We start from the raw sequence: 25,151 nt of genomic DNA, 5'->3' as shown, positions 1-25,151 counted from the left end.
CTATTCACCTATGAACACATTTTGAAACATACAGAAATAACAAACATCCAAATTGAAGCTTAAATGATTAATGCTTTCTGTTCTAATGGGAGTACTGTAGGTACACAGACTATGATAACCAACTAAAACATGTTTATGTCACTTATGACAGGAGAGATTATACAGTTGCATTTAAACAATTCAATGTCAATAAATATGCAATATGCAATGCAATATCAATGCAAAATGTCAATATCAATGCAAGCATATTTATTGCAACCAAAAATGTATCATCAGAAATGTTGACAGTAATCCAATAAACCCTGTTGTTGACTTAAATGAGTGCCTTTGGGTTCAAGTGTGACAGAGCTCTAGTATGGATTACAGGTGTCCCAGACTACCAGGTTAATTGGGACTGATTGCAAACAAATGTGTGTGTGTGTGATTACGTGTGTATGGTTTCATGTGAGTCTACATGTGTGTATTTTAATGTGAACAAACGTGAATATACATCTGGAGGCTGTCAATGATGTGCATTCTTTTCACATGTGCACTTATGCATGGATACATGCGTGTATAATGTATATGTGTGCTAGCCTGAGATCTAATCACATGCCATTTATGTGCGTGCATGTGCGGTTTGTGTGTGTTCTCTTTTAGAGATTGAGTCGGTGGCCTTTGCCCGGCTCATCTTCAATAAGTTGTGTGAAACATGCTGCCTGTGGCTGAAAGACTTCCCTTACCGCCGCCGCCCTCAGCCCTACTACGAGACCTCCATCCACGCCATCAAAAACATGCGCCGCAAGATGGAGGACAAGCACATCGTCATTCCCGACTTCAACACCCTCTTCAACATACAGGTAAGCATGAACAGAGTAATCATTAACCACAGGTCTAGGATCAGTTCAACATACAGGTAAGCATGAACAGAGTAATCCTTAACCACAGGTCTAGGATCAGTTCAATATACAGGTACGGGTGACTCCAGCATGTCGCTAGGTTGATGAAGAGAGCAGCCTTCGACCACAGACCTAGGATCAGATTACCCTCCAGTTCTTACTGTAACAATTAAAGGGATATGGACTCTTTACATTCAATTACAATTGATTGGCGTTTCTGGTAAAGCATAAGAGGAAAGGGTGGGAAAAGAGGGCTTGAACACTACTGTAGCCCTGCCCTATGGCTTCTCCCTAGTGGGCTAGGCTTGGGTGATATACCTTATACCGGGGTATTTAGACATAAGGACGCTATGATTTTCAATATCATTACAAAAAATATATATAGATAGAAGAAATGTGGGCTGGGCGCCCCCCGTCTCTAGTGGGCTGCGGGGGGTGCGTGCTACGCCACTGCTTATAAGTTCATTTTTTTAGAGAAAAAGCGCCCCTGGTGTTTTACATTCGGCGCCCCCCTGGTGTTTTACATTCGGCGCCCCCCTGGTGTTTTACATTCGGCGCCCCCTGGTGTTTTACATTCGGCGCCCCCCTAGTGTTTTACATTCGGCGCCCCCCTGGTGTTTTACATTCGGCGCCCCCCTGGTGTTTTACATTCGGCGCCCTCCTAGTGTTTTACATTCGGTGCCCCCCCTTGTGTTTTACATTCGGCGCCCCCCTGGTGTTTTACATTCGGCGCCCCCCTAGTGTTTTACATTCGGCGCCCCCCTGGTGTTTTACATTCGGCGCCCCCCTGGTGTTTTACATTCGGCGCCCTCCTAGTATTTTACATTCAGTGCCCCCCCTTGTGTTTTACATTCGGTGCCCCCTTAGTGTTTTACATTCGGCGCCCCCCTGGTGTTTTACATTCGGGCCCCCCTGGTGTTTTACATTCGGCGCCCCCCTGGTGTTTTACATTCGGAGCCCCCCTAGTGTTTTACATTCCGCGCCCCCCTGGTGTTTTACATTCGGCGCCCCCCTGGTGTTTTACATTCGGCGCCCCCTGGTGTTTTACATTCGGCGCCCCTGGTGTTTTGTTTTACATTCGGCGCCCCTGGTGTTTTACAATCGGCGCCCCTGGTGTTTTACATCGGCGCCCCTGGTGTTTTACATTCGGCGCCCCTGGTGTTTTACATTCGGTGCCCCTGGTGTTTTACATTCGGCGCCCCCTGGTGTTTTACATTCGGCGCCCCCTGGTGTTTTACATTCGGCGCCCCCCTGGTGTTTTACATTCGGCGCCCCCTGGTGTTTTACATTCGGCGCCCCCTGGTGTTTTACATTCGGCGCCCCCCTGGTGTTTTACATTCGGCGCCCCCTGGTGTTTTACATTTGGCGCCCCCTGGTGTTTTACATTCGGCACCCCCTGGTGTTTTACATTCGGCACCCCCCTGGTGTTTTACATTCGGCGCCCCCTGGTGTTTTACATTCGGTAATACCAGATATCCCAGTGTGGTACAGAAACGGTATGAAATATGGATACTGCTCAACCCTATAGTGGCCTTTAAAGTGCTTGCTCTAAAAGGGCTCTCTAGAAACCCCAAGACACATGGCGGATGGCATCCTGATGACCACAAAATCAATACCTTGTTCTTGGCCACACTCAAAATATATCCTCCTATTAAAGACTCCAGGATGTCTGTCATTGTTTGAATGTTTCTTAGCAACATTTGGCCTAACACTTGATGCAAGAACAGTAAAACACAGTATCACCACGTGATACATCACATTTCAATTCAGGAAATAAACTGAAATTCCAATTCTAAATTGAGGAGTTTCAGTTTACATCCTTAATTGCCTGAATTGAAATGGAATTGACCCCAACCCTGTAGAGGCACTCTTCAAAATCGCTGCCGACTGGCTAAAAAGAGCATTTTATTATTCTGTGTATATCAGCTAATGAAGAGACCCCCCCCACTGAGTAGGCTAACCCAGCTGGGAAGCTATCAACTCACTTCACTATGGGGGGAGATCAATAAAACTCCCCTATACGAGTTATTCCTATTACAACCCCAATAAGAACAGTAAATGATAGCACAGTAGGTAGCCGCTGGTGAATGAAATGCTTCTAATAGCATTATTGGCTACAGCACTCTAACGTGCTCCCTCGGGCATGAAGGAAATGATTTCAATGAAGCTGAACAACCCACCCTCACACACACACATAAACACACACACACACACATAAACACACACACACACAGAGAGAGAGGCAAACAGACAGATAGAACTGGAGCTTGAAACATTTTGCTGCACCTGCGATAACTGCAAAATATGTATACGCGACCAATCAAATGTGATTTGATTTGACAGAGACACACCAGCCAGATAATAGCATGTTATCTGAGCCACACTGAGTCAATCAGTCATTGAAGTCCTATCCTTATTAGTTTTCCAGTCATCCCCAACGATTATGGCCCCTCCCCTTATGTCCACTCTGAGCCAACTGGCCAGTGAGACATCCCCGGGACAGACAGGCAGATGGACAACAGCAAGGATCCTGAGATAATTATTCAGTTGGATCAAATGTTTATCTCAATCTATTAGCTAAGCATGCTAGTGGCAGGTCAGCCTCCCCAGTTAATTAAAACAAATAGATGGAGACGCAAGCAGGTTATATTTCGATTTGCATATTCGTGAGTTGTGTGCTTGCCATTAGAAAACACACAACGTCACGAGAGTGACACGCAACGAACTATGCTGTAGAAGCAATTGTAATTTAGAAAACATTACTATGATGAGTTCAATTTCTTTATGGAAGCTTGTTGTAAAAATGATTGAGACAGATGAATGCTTTGCATTGCTTCATACTCTTGATGAGAGTCTATACATGAATTAATATCATGTTAGAACAGGTGATGACTCCAATGAAGTGCAGAAATAAGAGTGCTTCCTGAAAGTATTGAAGCTCTAAGACATTGCAGGCTCATCCTCTTGTCATACTGTTTTGACCTTTGACCTGTGTGTGTGTTTTCAGGACCAGGAGGAGCAGGCCTTCTTCGCCGTGTTCGATGGCCATGGGGGCGTGGACGCTGCCATCTACGCCGCCAACCACCTCCACGTCAATATGGTGCACCAGGAGTGCTTCAGCCAAGATCCAGGGGAGGCCCTGTGTCGCGCCTTCAGAGTCACCGATGAACGCTTCATCCGTAAAGCTAAGATGGAGGTAAGGGCTCAAATTGGTATAGTGGTGGACATTTTCATTCAAATCAAATGGGGTGTGGTCAAAAACTGATTGAAATCAAATGGAAAGACCCAGTAGACATGTTACCGGACATTCATATATGTTTATGTCTAAATGTGTGTGTGTGCTTCCACCCGTATGTATGTATATGTGTGTGTGTCTGTGTGTGCGTGTCTGTGTGTTACAGAACCTGCGCTGCGGCACCACGGGGGTGGTGACCTTTCTAAGGGGACGGACCCTGTATGTGGCCTGGCTAGGGGACTCTCAGGTCATGCTGGTTAAGAAAGGCCAGGCCGTGGAACTGATGAAACCTCACAAGCCTGACAGAGAGGTCACATGCACGCACACACACACACACACACACAAAACACACTCACTTAATCACTGTTCACTTCACACACACAGTGGTTAACATCACTTTAGCAGAGATGTCTGTCTCATATACAACCACATATCATTGTACATAATACTATCTTTCTTTCTCCCTCTGCAGGATGAGAAGCAGCGTATTGAGGCTCTGGGAGGCTGTGTCATCTGGTTCGGCACGTGGAGGGTTAATGGCAGCCTGTCCGTATCCAGAGCCATAGGTGCAAACAAACACTCTATGCCTTGTGTTTATACAATTACCGTATGAAGTACAAGAGGTCGGAGTGTGTCGTGCAGAGAGTGTGTGTGTGTCGAGCAGAGAGTGTGTGTGTGTCGTGCAGAGAGTGTGTGTGTGTCGAGCAGAGAGTGTGTGTGTGTCGTGCAGAGAGTGCGTGTGTGTCGAGCAGAGAGTGTGTGTGTGTCGAGCAGAGAGTGTGTGTGTGTCGAGCAGAGAGTGCGTGTGTGTCGAGCAGAGAGTGTGTGTGTGTCGTGCAGAGAGTGTGTGTGTGTGTGTGTCGAGCAGAGAGTGCGTGTGTGTCGAGCAGAGAGTGTGTGTGTGTCGAGCAGAGAGTGTGTGTGTGTCGTGCAGAGAGTGTATGTGTGTCGAGCAGAGAGTGTGTGTGTGTCGAGCAGAGAGTGTGTGTGTGTCGAGCAGAGAGTGTGTGTGTGTCGTGCAGAGAGTGTGTGTGTGTCGAGCAGAGAGTGTGTGTGTGTCGAGCAGAGAGTGTGTGTGTGTCGTGCAGAGAGTGTGTGTGTGTCGAGCAGAGAGTGTGTGTGTGTCGTGCAGAGAGTGCGTGTGTGTCGAGCAGAGAGTGTGTGTGTGTCATGCAGAGAGTGCGTGTGTGTCGTGCAGAGAGTGCGTGTGTGTCGAGCAGAGAGTGTGTGTGTGTCATGCAGAGAGTGCGTGTGTGTCGTGCAGAGAGTGCGTGTGTGTCGAGCAGAGAGTGCGTGTGTGTCGAGCAGAGAGTGCATGTGTGTCGAGCAGAGAGTGTGTGTGTGTCGTGCAGAGAGTGTGTGTGTGTCGAGCAGAGAGTGTGTGTGTGTCGAGCAGAGAGTGTGTGTGTGTCGTGCAGAGAGTGCGTGTGTGTGCAACTCACCACTCAGCAGGAGGCCCATAATCAGTCTAAACTATTTTGGTGATTGAGTGCCACAGCCAAGCATCAGCTGCCACTGTGCTGAGTGGGAGACAAATAGCAACCCAGAGGTGGGGGTTGAGGGTTTCCTGTAACATTATGCATACACAAGTGTATGTAACTTTAGGTTAGGTGACCAGTCTGATTTCCCAGCAGGTATTTAAAATCCTAATGGGATTAGATGGAATAATCTCACAGCTCCAATAATACATCATCACAATCACAACAATACTGTTGTTCTCTTGAAAACAAATGGCCTTTACATTGGAATCCACTGTAAAGACTTCCTTAGAATCCAACTGTACTCATTTACATACACAATAGGGTTGGGGTCAATTTGAATTGAAGTCTATTCAGGAAATGATTCGATTTTATTTCCCCCCAAAAATGGAAATAACTGACCTCAATTCTAATTGACACCCAACCTTGATGCACAAGGCAACTTGAGGCTAGCTTCTAGTCTTATTTCCTGATAGTTATTTTAGTGGTGGCTAGTGAGAAAGCCCTACTGTGACCTGCTGTTCCCTAATCCTAAAGCTCCACTAATCTGATATCAAAACAACCGCTTCCTCGACAGCAAATGGCTGCTACATAACAACTGTTTAATACCTGCTGCATGAAAGAGAGGAGAGAAGACAGATATTGCAACACTGATATTCATACGTATATATAAATACATTAGTCACAAAGGACCGAAAATTACGCTTTTCTTATGCACGCCTTTCCTATGCACTTCTCAGCACTTTCAAACGTACTTTATGAAGGTGCGTAACGGGCTTTGCAGGTGTTGTTCCCTTGCGCGCGCTGAATAAATGTAATTCAACCGCGGAACTTTTCTCGTGGAGTTTTCATTCAATAGGGTTTTCGGTACATTTATCTGAAGCCATCCCTTTAAATACGGTGTACCTTTTATTTTGTCGACAGACTAGAATACATCAAGAGAACGGGTTAAGGAAGTAAGGATCAATAAAATAAATCCATCTAAATATATGCATATTCGTCTCCGTTTTAGCACCAACTGGTGTTTAAAATTACTCAATCAACTGTTACTAATGATCCTCAGCAACAACCACATGGCCGTGACGGCGTTTACAGAGGAAGCAAATTAAGGTAAATGAAACAATGTAATTAAATGGAATGATAAGGGAACTAACAGTAAATGACCAGTTGAATGTGTTGTTTTTAGACCTACTGACGGTAGATACTGATAGTGACTAATGTTTAACATGATAGAAATAGGAAACAGAGAAAGTCGGGGTAGCCTATAATTAAGCCATTCAAGAGTTCCTATCCCTGCAAGTTAAAAGGCTGTACAATTAAAATTCGACATAATGGCACAGTATTTCATAAACTTTACTGTGGGAATGTTGATATGCTTCAGTTTGCTGCCATATGACTGGTTTCACATTTGTCTCAAGGTGAAATAAAACAAGTGTCATTTATATTTACAATTCCCTTCTCCAAACGGATTACTCATTTACCTAGCACTTATCAAGTTGTAAATTACAGTGCATGGAGAATTATGTTATTTCTATCATAAAAAATGAAGTGGATGCATTTTCCACTTGGAAACTGCAGATTCACTCAACCTTATTCGTGGTTTCCTCTCGCATAAAGGTGGTGGAATTATGAAGGAATTAAGTCAAGGTCAGAATCAGGCGTATCTGTATACACACCTCGGCCACACGTTAATTTCTTAGATTTCCACCCCGAACGAATAGCAGGTGAATAGCATGAATACGCAAAGAGAGAAAAGTGCATAAAAAGGTTATAACATTCCGTTTAGGCGCTCTTAACTCTGTTTGGAGTACTGAACAACACGTTTAGGCGCTCTTAACTCGGTTTGGAGTACTGAACAACACGTTTAGGCGCTCTTAACTCGGTTTGGAGTACTGAACAACACGTTTAGGCGCTCTTAACTCGGTTTGGAGTACTGAACAACACGTTTAGGCGCTCTTAACTCGGTTTGGAGTACTGAACAACAGGTTTAGGCGCTCTTAACTCGGTTTGGAGTACTGAACAACACGTTTAGGCGCTCTTAACTCGGTTTGGAGTACTGAACAACACGTTTAGGCGCTCTTAACTCGGTTTGGAGTACTGAACAACACGTTTAGGCGCTCTTAACTCGGTTTGGAGTACTGAACAACATGTTTAGGCGCTCTTAACTCGGTTTGGAGTACTGAACAACACGTTTAGGCGCTCTTAACTCGGTTTGGAGTACTGAACAAGATGGCAAGCAGAAGATGTATCATTTATTATTACATTTTAAATGAACATTTATTCTTTGTTTTTCTCAACCATGATTTCAAAACAGATGCATAGCCTTGTGGACTTGACAGATAAAGCTGCACTGAATATCACATGAAGTTGTAGTCAGCTCTTTGAGGGTTTAACAGGTTCATGTTTTTATAAAAAGTGCTTCAATGAGAAACATTTGACAATATATAGAATACATGATTTGTTTTCTTTGTTTCTTATCTCTCTTTGTCTTGGTGATTGACAGGTGACAATGAGCACAAGCCCTACATCTCTGGCGTTGCTGACCAACACATCGTCCCATTGGATGGCACGGAGGACTACCTGATCCTGGCCTGCGACGGCTTCTACGACACAGTCAGCCCCGAAGAGGCGGTGCGTGTGGTCAGCGACCACCTGACGGAGAACAGCGGCGACAGCACCATGGTGGCCCACAAGCTGGTGGCCTCGGCCCGTGACGCCGGCTCCAGTGACAACATCTCAGTCATTGTGGTCTTCCTCAGGGACCTCCGTGCGCCCCCGCCGGGAGAGGACGAAGACGGGGAGGAGGGAAAGGATGAGGAAGTGGCGGAGGTGGAGGAGGAAGGTCAAGGGGAGATGGGCTGCCAGGACGGGAGCACCACGGACGTTGGGGGGAAGGGTCATTGTTTCCTGCAGCAGTGCTCGGCTCCAGCCGACCTGGGCTATGAAGACCGCACAGACTCGTTGACAGACAGAACCAGCCTTGGACTGCTGGGGCCCATGCTGGGAGAGGATGGTCGGATCAGGCTCCCCACTGCCTGCTCACACCCTACCCCCTCCTTAGCCCTCACCCAGAATCTCATGCCTACCGAGGGCCATGGGGCGGCCTGGTTGCCCTGCCTAGAGGAGGGGCTCCAGGGCTCCAGGCACAAGCCCCAGCCTAAACCCTGTGTCCCCGCCTGCCAGGAACCCAGCTCAGACGGACAATGGCCCCTGGCGGCCTCCCTGTTTGGCCACGCGGGGAGGCGTACCCGGAGGATGGAGTGTGTGAGCCCCAGGTGGGGGTGGGTGTCCAGGCGTTGGGGCCGTGCCCCCAGGGAGCTCCCTGGCCTGCTGCACTCCACCTGTAGTGTGCCCTACCCCCAGCGCTGCCCCGAGAGGAGGCCCGGGGTGGCCCTTCCCCACCTGCCCCACGGCAGCAGAATCTGATGATGTGACCTAATCTTCACTAGCTCCTCGATCTCCTGCCCCTTCCTCTATCTGACTACAGTCATTATTTAATTCATCCATCCATCATGAGTTTCTCATCCAGGACACTGGCTCCACACCCATACCCTCACAGCCCCATCCAGGAGGCAATCTACCTACCCCTCCCCATACCCTCACAGCCCCATCCAGGAGGCAATCTACCTACCCCTCCCCATACCCTCACAGCCCCATCCAGGAGGCAATCTACCTACCCCTCCCCATACCCTCACAGCCCCATTCAGAAGGCAATCTACCTACCTACCCCTCCCCATACCCTCACAGCCCCATTCAGAAGGCAATCTACCTACCCCTCCCCATACCCTCACAGCCCCATTCAGAAGGCAATCTACCTACCTACCCCTCCCCATACCCTCACAGCCCCATTCAGAAGGCAATCTACCTACCCCTCCCCATACCCTCACAGTCCCATTCAGAAGGCAATCTACCTACCTACCCCTCCCCATACCCTCACAGCCCCATTCAGAAGGCAATCTACCTACCTACCTACCCCTCCCCATACCCTCACAGCCCCATTCAGAAGGCAATCTACCTACCTACCCCTCCCCATACCCTCACAGTCCCATTCAGAAGGCAATCTACCTACCTACCCCTCCCCATACCCTCACAGCCCCATTCAGAAGGCAATCTACCTACCTACCCCTCCCCATACCCTCACAGCCCCATTCAGGAGGCAATCCACCTACCTACCCCTCCCCATACCCTCACAGTCCCATTCAGAAGGCAATCTACCTACCTACCCCTCCCCATACCCTCACAGCCCCATTCAGGAGGCAATCTACCTACCTACCCCTCCCCATACGCACACAGCCCCATTCAGGAGGCAATCTACCTACCTACCCCTCCCCATACGCACACAGCCCCATTCAGGAGGCAATCTACCTACCTACCTACCCCTCCCCATACCCTCACAGCCCCATTCAGGAGGCAATCTACCTACCTACCCCTCCCCATACCCTCACAGCCCCATTCAGGAGGCAATTTACCTACCTACCCCTCCCCATACCCTCACAGCCCCATTCAGGAGGCAATCTACCTACCTACCCCTCCCCATACCCTCACAGCCCCATTCAGGAGGCAATCTACCTACCTACCCCTCCCCATACCCTCACAGCCCCATTCAGGAGGCAATCTACCTACCTACCCCTCCCCATACCCTCACAGCCCCATTCAGAAGGCAATCTACCTACCTACCCCTCCCCATACCCTCACAGCCCCATTCAGAAGGCAATCTACCTACCTACCCCTCCCCATACCCTCACAGCCCCATTCAGGAGGCAATCTACCTACCTACCTACCCCCCCATACCCTCACAGCCCCATTCAGAAGGCAATCTACCTACCTACCCCTCCCCATACCCTCACAGCCCCATTCAGGAGGCAATCTACCTACCTACCTACCCCTCCCCATACCCTCACAGCCCCATTCAGGAGGCAATCTACCTACCTACCCCTCCCCATACCCTCACAGCCCCATTCAGGAGGCAATCTACCTACCTACCCCTCCCCATACCCTCACAGCCCCATTCAGGAGGCAATCTACCTACCTACCCCTCCCCATACCCTCACAGCCCCATTCAGGAGGCAATCTACCTACCTACCCCTCCCCATACCCTCACAGCCCCATTCAGGAGGCAATCTACCTACCTACCCCTCCCCATACCCTCACAGCCCCATTCAGAAGGCAATCTACCTACCTACCCCTCCCCATACCCTCACAGCCCCATTCAGGAGGCAATCTACCTACCTACCCCTCCCCATACCCTCACAGCCCCATTCAGGAGGCAATCTACCTACCTACCCCTCCCCATACCCTCACAGCCCCATCCAGGAGGCAATCTACCTACCCCTCCCCATACCCTCACAGCCCCATTCAGGAGGCAATCTACCTACCTACCCCTCCCCATACCCTCACAGCCCCATCCAGGAGGCAATCTACCTACCCCTCCCCATACCCTCACAGCCCCATCCAGGAGGCAATCTACCTACCCCTCCCCATACCCTCACAGCCCCATTCAGGAGGCAATCTACCTACCTACCCCTCCCCATACCCTCACAGCCCCATCCAGGAGGCAATCTACCTACCCCTCCCCATACCCTCACAGCCCCATTCAGGAGGCATTCTACCTACCTACCCCTCCCCATACCCTCACAGCCCCATTCAGGAGGCAATCTACCTACCTACCCCTCCCCATACCCTCACAGCCCCATCCAGGAGGCAATCTACCTACCCCTCCCCATACCCTCACAGCCCCATTCAGGAGGCAATCTACCTACCTACCCCTCCCCATACGCACACAGCCCCATTCAGGAGGCAATCTACCTACCTACCCCTCCCCATACGCACACAGCCCCATTCAGAAGGCAATCTACCCACCTACCCCTCCCCATACGCACACAGCCCCATTCAGGAGGCAATCTACCTACCTACCCCTCCCCATACGCACACAGCCCCATTCAGGAGGCAATCTACCTACCCCTCCCCATACCCTCACAGCCCCATCCAGGAGGCAATCTACCTACCTACCCCTCCCCATACGCACACAGCCCCATTCAGGAGGCAATCTACCTACCCCTCCCCATACCCTCACAGCCCCATCCAGGAGGCAATCTACCTACCTACCCCTCCCCATACGCACACAGCCCCATTCAGGAGGCAATCTACCTACCCCTCCCCATACCCTCACAGCCCCATCCAGGAGGCAATCTACCTACCCCTCCCCATACCCACACAGCCCCATTCAGGAGGCAATCTACCTACCTACCTACCCCTCCCCATACGCACACAGCCCCATTCAGGAGGCAATCTACCTACCTACCCCTCCCCATACCCTCACAGCCCCATTCAGGAGGCAATCTACCTACCCCTCCCCATACCCTCACAGCCCCATTCAGGAGGCAATCTACCTACCTACCCCTCCCCATACCCTCACAGCCCCATTCAGGAGGCAGTAACAATTCCTGCTCCTGGCCCGTATTGCAAACAAACACACACTGTACTGTACTTTCCGATTCATAATGGAAAACACATTATCCGCCCACTCTATCTTCATAGATGGGAGTACTTAATACAGGATTATAAGTAGTGGTCACTTACCTGAATAAATCCAACATATATAGACTGATATGTATCCCAGATGGGAGTACAATAGAGGATAATGGCATGTAGAAGGGATATTATTAAGAAATTATATTCTATTTATAATTTTGGGGATGACGTCATCCAAGAGCAGACAGTCAGTCCTTGCCATGCCATGCCTGTCAAATTGAGGTAACGTTTACATAAAACTAAACATGAGATGTGTTCTCATTGACAAGAAATCATTCCCAACAGACTGGGTGTGAATAAGTTGCCAGACTTACTTGGCCAAGATAGTTCAGACGACTCAGCAGAACATGTGCCTTCCCTAAACAAGAAAAGGTTTATGGGAATTTTGAGCCTTAGTCAACAAAACCCTTTCTAAGGTTCCCATTACAATATGGACCCATGTGTTTCATATCGCTTACAGGGGCTACTTAACCAACGACTATCCTGCTTTTTAAGTTCACTAACAACATTAGAGCATAAGAATGATAAATGTCAAAGACTTCATCTCTGGTTTGACAAATATAGTAAATGAATCTTAATCTCACCATCGTTTCAAATGTGAATGTTTATTTTATATTGAAACTCCATAGAAGATGCTATATACTGTCGCAATGACTAGGTTCTGTAAAATGTGCCTCCATTCTCCTGGCCCAGGCAACCGTTGTTTAATATATATCAAAGACAGTTCAGTCTTGCAGTTGGAAAAACTCCCAATCTTTTCACTTTTAAGAAAACAGGAATTGTTTGTGCCATTCCTGACATTTTTAACTCTTACTAACACATTGTGCCATTTCCATACCCCCCCCCCCCTTTCCTCCCCATTCCCACTGAGTTCCCAGGAGCAGGAGACAAAGACACAGGGTATGAGTGGCCAAATCCCCTCACTGACCCACAGTCACACAGAGAAATGACCCCAGCCAGTCAGTCAGTTCCCAGTCACTGTCATTGCCTACTGCTACCCTGAAACACCTAGCCGTTGGTCGCCTGGTGGCCTCCCCACTGAAGAACATGGTGGTCATTTACAGAAGGCCATTTGGACAGTGTCATCGTGAAAAATCCCCAGAAAGTAGAATGTATTCCAGTTGTCGAATGTACATGGAGCTCTCCCGGGACCTTCATAGATGGGCCAGTAGGACTGAGACAGTAATGGGGTTTTTGGACTGTGGATGTAAGACAACCGTGTCTGGATGCATTACACCTGGAGGACACACTATTCTGGAGGCGTTTGTTAATCATGAGATACTTTATCAGCTATCCACCGTATCCTCGCAAATCTGAGTATTCTATCCTGGTGTTCCACTCTGAGAGAGCAGGATGTGGATAAGCACACTGACTCTCAGGCAGAAAGATGGCCATGCTTCTGTATCTTTCCCTTTGCGTAAGCAACACCTGCATTTTGACTCTTGGAACAGTGGACCACACAAATTGACATTTTCTGACCAATTATGAAAGACAACCAGAAAGTCGAATATATAAGGGTAGTTATCAAATGCCCCGAGTCCCCCCAACTTCCTCCCCAGTCCCACCACCACCCACATCAACTGCTTTTTCAAAGCTTTCTGCTTCTTTTTGAGAGCAAAAAAAACGCACATCTTTCCCATCTTAAATGTTCCTCGGACGGGGCACCAATTGCTTATTGGAATTTATCGTAATTTCACATATTATGTACGTGTAGGTATGAATGTGTGAAGGCGTACGTGTGGGTGTGTGTATATGTGTTGAGGGTATTCATGTGGTCTGTCTTATAAGTCTACTATTTAAAATCACCACTGTAAAGTCAGCAGGATAGTGGAACAATATTCTGTGTTGATATCAAGCTTCACAGCCCCCAGCACTCTACTGTACTTTTCATGTGACACCTTTGGAAGTAGAGTTGTGTACTTTAGCAGTGCTTGAGTGACAAGGGAACATGGGAATTCAAATGCTGGCCCACATTTCCACTGAAATGTCAAAATGGTCCCCCACCTCGCAGTCCTCTAACTCTGCAGTCATTCATAAGACGCTGAACCTTCAAGCCATAAACAGAAAAGTGTATGCTATAATTCCCCAGCTAAACCTGCTTGCTCACATATCCCATAGTTCCTCTCTCTCTCATCCACCTCTGCGGTATGACCCTTCCCTTTTACCCCCCATGCCAGGATGACCCTTCCCTTCTACCCCCCCCATGCCAGTATGACCCTTCCCTTTTAACCCCCCCATGCCAGTATGACCCTTCCCTTTTACCCCCCATGCCAATATGACCCTTCCCTTCTACCCCCATGCCAGTATGACCCTTCCCTTTTACCCCCATGCCAGTATGACCCTTCCCTTTTACCCCCCATGCCAATATGACCCTTCCCTTTTAACCCCCCATGCCAGTATGACCCTTCCCTTTTAACCCCCCATGCCAGTATGACCCTTCCCTTTTACCCCCATGCCAGTATGACCCTTCCCTTTTACCCCCCATGCCAATATGACCCTTCCCTTTTAACCCCCCCATGCCAGTATGACCCTTCCCTTTTAACCCCCATGCCAATATGACCCTTCCCTTTTACCCCCATGCCAGTATGACCCTTCCCTTTTAACCCCCCCATGCCAGTATGACCCTTCCCTTCTACCCCCATGCCAGTATGACCCTTCCCTTTTAACCCCCCCATGCCAGTATGACCCTTCCCTTTTAACCCCCCATGCCAGTATGACCCTTCCCTTTTACCCCCATGCCAGTATGACCCTTCCCTTTTACCCCCCATGCCAGTATGACCCTTCCCTTTTAACCCCCCATGCCAGTATGACCCTTCCCTTTTAACCCCCCCATGCCAGTATGACCCTTCCCTTCTACCCCCCATGCCAGTATGACCCTTCCCTTCTACCCCCATGCCAGTATGACCCTTCCCTTTTACCCCCCATGCCAGTATGACCCTTCCCTTTTAACCCCCCATGCCAGTATGACCCTTCCCTTTTACCCCCATGCCAGTATGACCCTTCCCTTTTAACCCCCATGCCAGTATGACCCTTCCCTTTTAACCCCCCATGCCAGTATGACCCTTCCCTTTTACCCCCATGACAGTATGACCCTTCCCTTTACCCCCCCCCATGCCAGGATGACCCTTACCTTAAAACCCCCATGCCAGTATGACCCTCACCTTAAAACCCCCATGCCAGTATGACCCTTCCCTTTTACCCCCCCATGCCAGGATGACCCTTACCTTAAAACCCCCATGCCAGTATGACCCTCACCTTAAAACCCCCATGCCAGTATGACCCTTCCCATGCTGATAGAAACAGACCACGCTGTTCAGGTCTGTTCCCCTCTCTCCCCTTCCTTTTCCTATGCCACTCCATTGCTCTCCATGACTCTGCACTGTGTGTCCATGTACACAAAATGCTTTGTTCCTGTAAGCAATAATGAATCTTTACGAGTCGCGCATGGAAAGGCTTTTGTTCAGAGGGTTTGTCTTCACTGAGCAAGGCGGAGGGAGCTAGAGCCAGATCAAACTAACAATAGCCACCCTCCTAAACTCTTACCAGTGCTCACATTCGCATTGATGGGCACACACCACTTTACTTCTGCTCGATGGTAGAATGGGACACAACCTATGATGTACCCCTTAGAAAGTTGTCGGTGTATATAAAATACTACCACGTTTGGCGGCCATATTGAATTAGTCTCAAAGAGAAACACTAGTAGGCTTTCTAAGCTTGGCCAGCCCCCTGTGACAGGGTGGTTCAAACTCTGTATGCCAGGCTTCCCTGAAGACAAACCCATGACCAGCTCTTCCCCAACCTGCAGGTTAGGTAAACCAGTAAAAAGTTTCAGTATCACTATCTTCTGTGTTGTTCTCGTAGTATACAAATGTGTATCTTAACGGTGACTATTATCATGTATAAAGATTAGACCAAGTATTTTGTCTAAAGGGTTTTATTTGACCTCTTCTGCAACCGGATGGATTTTAATTAGACCTTCTGAATTTTCCCAAACATTTTTGGGGATGTTACTCTCACCATTGGTGTGTGTGTGTAGGCACACAGGTGTGTGTGCTGTGGCTCCAGTTGCTCCACCTAGAGATCCAGGGGACTTAATTAGTGTCTTCAGCCTCCACCTGTCAAGCTGTGGCAATAGAACAGCCATATTTAATTAACTACCCAAGATGCTTTTGAATCAAGCCCTCCAACTGTCCTGTGGTGATATGCACTTATGCCCATGTATGTACATGATGGCCAGTATTTATAGGGAAAACTCCACCCAAAATCTATCTTTTGGTATTTGTTTCATTAGTCCATTATTGATATATTCCCACAATATTTTGCATGTCAGTAATCAAGTTTTCAAGATATGTAACTTTCAAAATAGAGAAATCTGGCCCATATGATGCATTTCTCAATTGCTGACATGCAACAAATACTAAAAGATAGTTTGTGGGTGTAATTTTTCATTAAAGGAATGCCAACACCCTGTAAAGTGCATCAAGCATTCTTCAGATAGAGAATACAGATGGCAAGCTACAGCGTTTTAATCAAATATACTAGAAAAGGAAGAGGGCATTCCCTTGTTAACATCCAAGCAGAGAAACGGAAACATTGCTATGTTTCTATTTCACCGTCCAGGTGGAATGAATGGTGTGCAGTCAGATGTCCATTTATCTGTTCTCTGGCATCATAAAACATTAATCATCATTACTTATTAATGTATACCTTTTTAAAAAGCATTATAGGTCAAGAACACTTCACAAATCCCACCTGAATTTCGGAAACAGCGTTTCAGACTTAATAGGTTAAAAGTTTGTGCTCCACATGGCACATATGGTATGTGCAGAAGCTGCTTATACCTTGACCAATCCGGTCCCACACGTATCTCCGAGTGCACATGTTCATTTTGTCTCCACCAGATGCGTTCATGCAGGTTAAAATACCAAAACCAACTGTGAACCAACTATATGAATGTGAGGACAGGTCAAAAACACATGAACCAATCATGGACATTTAACTAGTTTGCTGTTGCTGGCTCACGTGTCCAGGGGATGAACATTGGGGTTGTTATTTTACCTGAAATTCATATGGTCCTTTTTTCGCTGGATCTTTGTAGAATTTTGACCCATTTTGAGTCGTACAAAATCGTGTGTTCTCTACTCAATTAATACCCAGATAAAAGGCTAAACCTAGTTCGTTTTCTTTGAATAATCTTTCAATCACCCATGTGGGTTAGTATGCATGTAAAAACCGATGACACGCGCAAGCAGTTTGGATGAAATGATTGAATAACATGTGCACATTTATTTTGCAATGCTCGCGTCTGTGGTCTATATTTTTACATCATGTAGCAGCACCACAGCTGAGTTTTTGTACATGATTGACTGAAGGCACTTTTTGTTGTTGCTGCAGGCCACGTCATGTCAGGCAAAAACTGGATTCTGAAGTATTCAAATTTAGACCAATGTGCAGGTTCTTGTATGTATGTGAAGGTTTAAGACACACTCAAGTAATGAGTAATGTTGTTCATCAGCTTGAGGACACTCACACACTAAATTACTATGCGGTTTACTAGCTGACATAACAGATGAGTGTGCGTTAATATCCACCAGGGTTCACAGAGAATTGTGTGTTCCAAATGTAATTAAGAGGCAACCCCACAGGAAAAGCCATGGCTTTAATCGAGGAGTCACATTACTGATCAATTAAAGGACATTTCGGGCATCAGAGACCAAATAGCCCCATTTTCTCATTTAGGCGAGTGCTTACGAATAAGGGTGGGAGATGTACAGTGTTGCGAGAGGGTCATTAACCGAAGGCTGTAATAGGGACCACTTCAATGGAGTCTGGCGTGACAGTCAGAGCTGCTCGGTTTGGCAGTCGTCAACAGACTCCTGTCGCTATAAAAAGAATAATCAGCTTCAACACTTAATCTGGATTTATTCAATCCGTCGTTGTAGTTGGGTGAAAGCAATGGGTGATGAAATTCGGGGGGGGGGGGGGATTACAAGGAAGACATTTTGAGTGGAGCAGCTTCCTGAACATAACCTCAACAGGTTAAAAACTGTCATAACATGATGGTAAGAGACCTCACAGTGTACAATATGACCGGTCCATTATGTGGCCTTAACTGTGACAAAGATTGAAGAAGACTTCACACTAACCAAACTATACACTGGTTTAATCGGCCGAGAAAGCTGTTAAAATCTATCAGCAGTTCGAAACAACTTATTCATGAGGAATCGAGAATCAATTAAAACTAATGTGAGCTTTTAACCAAGAAAAAGTGTGGAGGTGGAGCATTAGTGATGGAACTTAATGCCATGACATATCAAATGAATCATAAAGCTTAAAGTAGTGTCTTCACACGTTACATCTCAGTTGGTAATGTGAATAAATATACTTGAGTCATGCCAATTCCTATGGGGCTTTCTGGGCTGCAGACTAATGTGCAACATGTCCTCCTCTCCAACCCTCCTAAATGAAGCCCTGCTTCCTGGCATGGTGGCCCTCTGAATGAGGGGAGAGTTGGTGGGGACCGGATGCAAGCAGGACATGGCCAGTGCCAACGTTCACTCACCCAAGTAATCTCTGCTGAGCTCTTCCCGCGCCAACCTGGCAGACTGAGCCCCCACCCCCCACCGCCCTCCAGACGTGTTTATTTGTATAGTGCTTTTCAGTACAAGTAACAAAGTGTTTCACATCATAGAATAATAAAATAAAAGTATTAACAAAGAAACAAAAACAAGATAGTTAATTAAAATCATACATTGAAATATACATTAAAAGGTATGGTATTTAGTGTTGGTATTTTATTAGGATCCCCATTAGCTGTTGCAAAAGCAGCAGCTACTCTTCCTGGGGTCCACACAAAACATGATATAATACAGAACATTAATATACAAGAACAGCTCAAGGACAGAACTACATAAGCAGACATATCAATACATACACACAACATATAAAGGTCAATAAGGGAGAGATATTGTACTATGTGGTGTTGCTTTATCTGTTTTTTTAAACCAGGTTTTCTGTTCATTTTAGCAATATGAGATGGGAGTGCCATGCAATACTGGCTCTATATACAGTTGAAGTAGGAAGTTTACACTTAGGTTGGAGTCATTAAAACTCATTTTTCAACCACTCCACAAATCTCTTGTTAAAAAACTATAGTTTTGGCAAGTCGGTTAGGACATCTATTTTGTGCATTTTTCTAACAATTTTTTTACAGACAGTTTATTTCACGTATAATTCACTGTATCACAACTCCAGTGGGTCAGAAGTGTACATACACTAAGTTGACTGTGCCTTTAAACAGCTTGGAAAATTCTTATAAATTCTTATAAAAAATAAATGTCTTAAGAAGCTTCTGATAGGTTAATTGACATCATTTGAGTCAATTGAAGGTGTACCTGTGGATGTATTTCAAGGACTACCTTCAAACTCAGTGCCTCTTTGCTTGACATCATGGGAAAATCAAAAGAAATCACCCAAGACCTCCATTTTTTTTGTAGACCTCCACAAGTCTGGTTCATCCTTGGGAGCAATTTCCAAACGTCTGAAGGTACCATGTTCATCTGTACAAACAATAGTATGCAAGTATAAACACCATGGGACCACGCATCCGTCATACCGCTCAGGAAAGAGACACGTTCTGTCTCCGAGAGATTAATGTACTTTGGTGCAAAAAGTGCAAATCAATCCCAGAACAACAGCAAAGGACCTTGTGAAGATGCTGGAGGAAACAGTTACAAAAGTATCTATATCCACAGTAAAACTAATCCTATATCGACATAACGTGAAAAGCCGCTGAGCAAGGAAGAAGCCACTGCTCCAAAACCTCCATAAAAAAGCCAGACTACGGTTTGCAACTGCACATGGGGACAAAGATCATACTTTTTGGAGAAATGTCCTCTGCTCTGATGAAACAAAAATAAAACTGTTTGGCCATAATGACCATCGTTATGTTTGGAGGAGAAAGGGGGAGGCTTACAAGCTGAAGAATACCATCCCAACCGTGAAGCACGGGGGTGGCAGCATCATGTTGTGGGGGTGCTTTGCTGCAGGAGGGACTGGTGCACTTCACAAAATAGATGGCATGATGAGGCAGGAAAATTATTTTGATATATTGAAGCAACATCTCAAGACGTCAGTCAGGAAGTTAAAGCTTGGTCGCAAATGGGTCTTCCAAATGGACAAGCATACTTCCAAAGTTGTGGCAAAATGACTTAAGGACAACAAAATCAAGGTATTGGAATGGCCATCACAAAGCCCTGACCTCAACCCTATAGAAAATTTGTGGGCAGAACTGAAAAAGCGTGCGAGAGCAAGGAGGCCTACAAACCTGACTCAGTTACACCAGTTGTGTCAGGAGGAATGGGCCAAAATTCACCCAACTTATTGTGGGAAGCTTGTGGAAGGGTACCCAAAACATTTGACACAAGTTAAACAATTTAAAGCCAATGCTACATAATACTAATTGAGGGTATGTAAACTTCTAACCCACTGGGAATGTGATGAAATAAATAAAAAGCTGAAATAAATCACTCTACTATTATTCTGACATTTCACATTCCTAAAATAAAGTGGTTATCCTAAATGACCCAAGACAGGGAATGTTTCTAGGATTAAATGTCAGGAATTGTGAAAAACTGAGTTTAAATGTATTTGGCTAAGGTGCATTTAAACTTCCGACATCAACTGTAATACTGTACGCTTTCTTGAATTTGTTCTGGATTTGGAGACTGTGAAAAGACCCCTGGTGGCATGTCTGCTTGGGTAAGTGTGCGTGCCAGAGTTGTGTGTAAGATGACTGCAAACAATTTCATTTTCAACACAATGTTTCTTATAAAAAGAAAAGTGATGCAGTGGAAGACATGCATGGTATTTATATTAGCCCTCTGATTACAATGAAGAGCAAGACATGCCGCTCTGTTCTGGGGCAGCTGCAGCTTAACTAGGTCTTTCCTTGCAGCACTTGACCACAACTGGACAATAATCAGGATAAGAGAAAACTAGAGCCTCCAGGACTTGCTTTTTGTAGTGTGGTGTCAAAAAAGCAGAGAATCTCTTTATTACGGATAAACCTCTCCCCATCTTTACAACCATTGAATCTATATGTTTTGGCCATGGCAGTTTACAATCTAAGGTAACAAGTATTTAGTCTCCTCAACTTGTTCAACAGCCACACCATTCATTACCAGATTTAGCTGAGGTCTAGAGCTAAGGGAATGATTTGTACCGAATACAATGCTCTTATACTGAACCGAAATATAAACACAACATGCAACAATTTCAATTTCAAAGATTTTACTGAGTCACAGTTCATATAAGGCAGCGGTTCCCAAACGTTTTATAGTCCCGTACCCCTTCAAACATTCAACCTCCAGCCTCGTACACTCTCTAGCACCAGGGTCAGCGCACTCTCAAATTTCATTTGTAAGCCTGCCACACACACAAACACTATATGATACATTTATTAAACATAAGAATGAGTGTGAGTTTGTGTCACAACCTGGCTCGTGGGAAGTGACAAAGAGCTCTCATAGGACCAGGCACAACTAATAATATAGTAATCAATAATTTTGCTCTTTATTTAGCGATCTTATTTGTGAATAAACAATTGTGAATAACTCACCACAGGTTAATGAGAAGCGTGTGCTTGAAAGGATACTAATAACTCCGCAATGTTGAGTTGTATTTGAGAGAGTCTCAGTCTTAAATAATTTTCCACACACAGTCTGTGCCTGTATTTAGTTTTCATGCTAGTGAGGGCCGGTAATCCACTCTCACATAGGTACGTGATTGCAAAGGACATCAGTGTCTTAACAGCGCGATTTGCCAAGGCAAGAATCTCTGAGCGCAGCCCTATCCAGAAATCTGACAGTGGCTTCTGATTAAATTCAATTTTCACAGAACCGCTTGTTGCAATTTCGATGAGGCTCTCTTGTTTAGATATCGGTAAGTGGACTAGAGGCAAGGCATGAAAGGGATAACAAATCCAGTTGTTTGTGTTGTCCGTTTCAGTAAAGTACCTGCGTAATTGCGCACTCAGCTAACTCAGGTGCTTCGCTATATCACATTTGACATTGTCCGTAAGCTTGAGTTCATTTGCACACAAAAAATCATACAATGATGGAAAGACCTGTGTGTTGTCCTTGTTAATGCAGACAGAAAAGAGAAAAGAGCTCCAACTTCTTAATCATAGCCTTAATTTTGTCCCGCACATTGAATATAGTTGCGGAGAGTCCCTGTAATCCTAGATTCAGATCATTCAGGCGAGAAAAAACATCACCCAGGTAGGCCAGTTGTGTGAGAAACTCATCATCATGCAAGCGGTCAGACAAGTAAAGATTATGGTCAGCGAAGAAAACTTTAAGCCTGTTTCTCAATTAAAACATGTGTCAATACTTTGCCCCTTGATAACCAGTGCACTTCTGTATGTTGTAAAAGCGTTACATGGTCGCTGCCCATATCATTGCATAATGCAGAAAATACACTAGAGTTTAGGGTCTTGCTTTAACGAAGTGAACCATTTTCACTATAGTGTCCAAAATGTCTTTGAAGCTGTCAGGCATTCTCTTGGCAGCAAGAGCCTCTTGGTGGATGCTGCAGTGTATCCATGTGGCGTCGGGAGCAACTGCTTCCACGCGCGTTACCACTCCACTATGTCTCCTTGTCATGACTTTTGCGCCATCAGTAGAGATAGCAACACTGACCATCTTGACCACCAAAGACCATTTGATGTCACAAAGCTGTCCAGTACTTTAAAAATATCCTTGAATGTTGTCCTTGTTTCCAGTGGTTTGCAGAAGAGGATGTCTTCCTTAATTGACCTCCCCCCATAAACGTAACGGATATATACCAGGAGCTGTGCCAGGCCCGCCACGTCTGTTGACTCATCTAGCTGTCATGACGTGGCCCTCTTTGGGTATAGCGAGTACCATCACCCTCTCTCTCACCACCTCTCTCTCCCTCCTTCACCCAGGTTCTGTTATCTCAGGTCATAAATTCCTGGAGGAGACTCTCCTCATGGCCATGCAGTATAGAGAGAGAGAGAGTTTCATAGTAGAACAAAGGAACTTCTTCTACATCACAGAACTTGAGAACCGAACAATATCCATGTTTTGGAGAATGTGTAAACGGTCAGTGGAGTAGCCAGCTATGACCCGGTCCGTTTTGTTTCATGTTGTGACCTCATGAAAGACAATACAGCTACATTACCATGACTCTGTTTATACAGGAGCCTCCATTATGAGGTTTGCGTCTAATTATTGTATAAAATGAATGAGTAAAGATGAAACTATGAGAAATTATGTAAGGTGATGTTGAACAGTTAATGTGAGAGAATTTTATTCCCTTCAAAGTTTAACTAAGTCATTGGCCCGCCCCCGTGAGCACAGACATGATCTGGCTCATGGGACAGCCCTTTTCTACTGTTACGAATAAAAGCCCCACCTGAAGAAACCCACTTCAGACCATGCGTACCTCAGTCACCGAGAGGGCAAAGGTTTGATTTGATAAAATAACAGTCTTCAATTTAATGATGCCAAAGACATGACACAGCTGTAACGCATATAATTCACTGGCTTGTACGCGAAGCAGTAATTGTTTCAAAACATCTCCTGCCATGTCACTGAGGCGTTGTGAAACAGTGTTTGATGAAGGCATTGTCTGTATAGTTTTAAAAAAACGTTTTCCAGAGCATTGTCCCAGCCATATCCACGGCAGCAGGAAGAATTAAGTCCTCCACAATAGTATAGGACTTGCCTGTCCTTGCCACTCGGTAGCTCACCATATAATACGTCTCTAGCCCCTTCTTATTAATGGTATCTGTTGATTTTATACGTCTTACTACTTGAAAGTTGTTTTTATTCCCACTCAAAAAACTCCTGTGGCTTATTTTTTTAAATTGTCATGTTTACTTTCTAAATGTCTGCGCAAGCTTGAAGGTTTCCCACGAGAGAGTAACGGTTAATGTGATTGGATTTTAATTATTTGACTAGGCTACCTGTATTTGACTTTGTGTTGTTATTTCGCTAAACACTAGATGGTTTAATTTTATTTTTGGCAGTGAAACAAGGCTACTCAGATGATAAAAAACCTCACCCAAATATATAGCCTCGGTGGAAAATATAAATGTACTGTTTGAAAATGTGAAAGTTGCTGACATGTATATGGCAGGTCATTGGTAAAAATAGAAAAAAAGAGTAGAGGGCCTAAAGAGCTGCTCTGTGGTACACCACACCCTGCATGTTTGACAGAGAGGCTTCCAATAAAGAAAACCCTGAGTTCTATTAGATAGATAGCTCAGAATCAACAATATGGCAGAGGTTGAAAAGCAATCAAACCTCACTTTTCAGGTTATATCAATAATATCAAAGGTTGCACTGAAATCTAACAGTACAGCTCCCACAATCTTCTTATTATCATTCAACTAATCAGTCATTTGTGTCAGTGCGGTACTGGACCTTTCTGGTCAGGTTGTCCATTCTTTTATTAGTTGACTTCACAAGTATTTGGACACAACACTTGAAGCTATTTTCATGTTGTTGTAACAACTGCTTGTTGAACTATTTTTGTTTTAGTTTAAAAGACCCTTCACCTGTGATAGAGAGACACCACTGTCCTCAATGGTACTCCCACCAGCTTTGGTCTTTGTCATGGTAGCAACGTGGGTTACACTGTTACTCCTGGCAGTTCAGGTCACAGGGAAGATGGAAACAGCAACAAACAGCAGAGATCTAGCAGTCACAAGCCCGGGACAATCCACTGTCCCAGCCACAATGACTAATCCCGTCGCGGGCTGCGTTCAAGCCCTCAAGGAAACCCCACTAGCTTGATAGGCAGCTAACAGTGGCATCCAGTGGCCAAGCAGCTCATCAAACCCCTTGGTCAGCAGGATCCCTGGACCGATAGCAGCGGTCTCAGAAACTGATGCCAACTGCAACGCGGGATCCAAACTCAAAAGGTAGCGAGCTAGTAAGAGCTGTAGCGTTTTGAACTAACTGAATCGACTGATTTCTGACTGAGACAGGTAGGTAT

At 45.8% G+C, this 25,151-nt stretch overlaps 1 protein-coding gene across 1 annotated transcript in view; it reads left to right on the top strand.

The window, feature by feature from the left end:
• LOC135548664 (protein phosphatase 1E-like) overlaps positions 1-9,026 on the top strand; it is a 59,749-nt gene extending 50,723 nt beyond the window's left edge. Inside the window, exons 3-7 of the mRNA XM_064978494.1 lie at positions 640-839; positions 3,886-4,074; positions 4,280-4,423; positions 4,586-4,679; positions 8,095-9,026. Of these exons, the coding sequence (XP_064834566.1) occupies positions 640-839; positions 3,886-4,074; positions 4,280-4,423; positions 4,586-4,679; positions 8,095-9,017 (1,550 nt within the window). The 3' untranslated portion in view covers positions 9,018-9,026. The remainder of the gene's footprint in view (positions 1-639; positions 840-3,885; positions 4,075-4,279; positions 4,424-4,585; positions 4,680-8,094) is intronic.
• The last annotated feature ends 16,125 nt before the right edge of the window (positions 9,027-25,151 follow it).

Source organism: Oncorhynchus masou, chromosome 11 (assembly GCF_036934945.1).
Source record: "Oncorhynchus masou masou isolate Uvic2021 chromosome 11, UVic_Omas_1.1, whole genome shotgun sequence".
Lineage (NCBI taxonomy): Eukaryota > Metazoa > Chordata > Actinopteri > Salmoniformes > Salmonidae > Oncorhynchus > Oncorhynchus masou.
The sequence above is the reverse complement of the archived record's forward strand: the minus strand, read 5'-3'. Positions and strand labels throughout refer to the sequence as shown.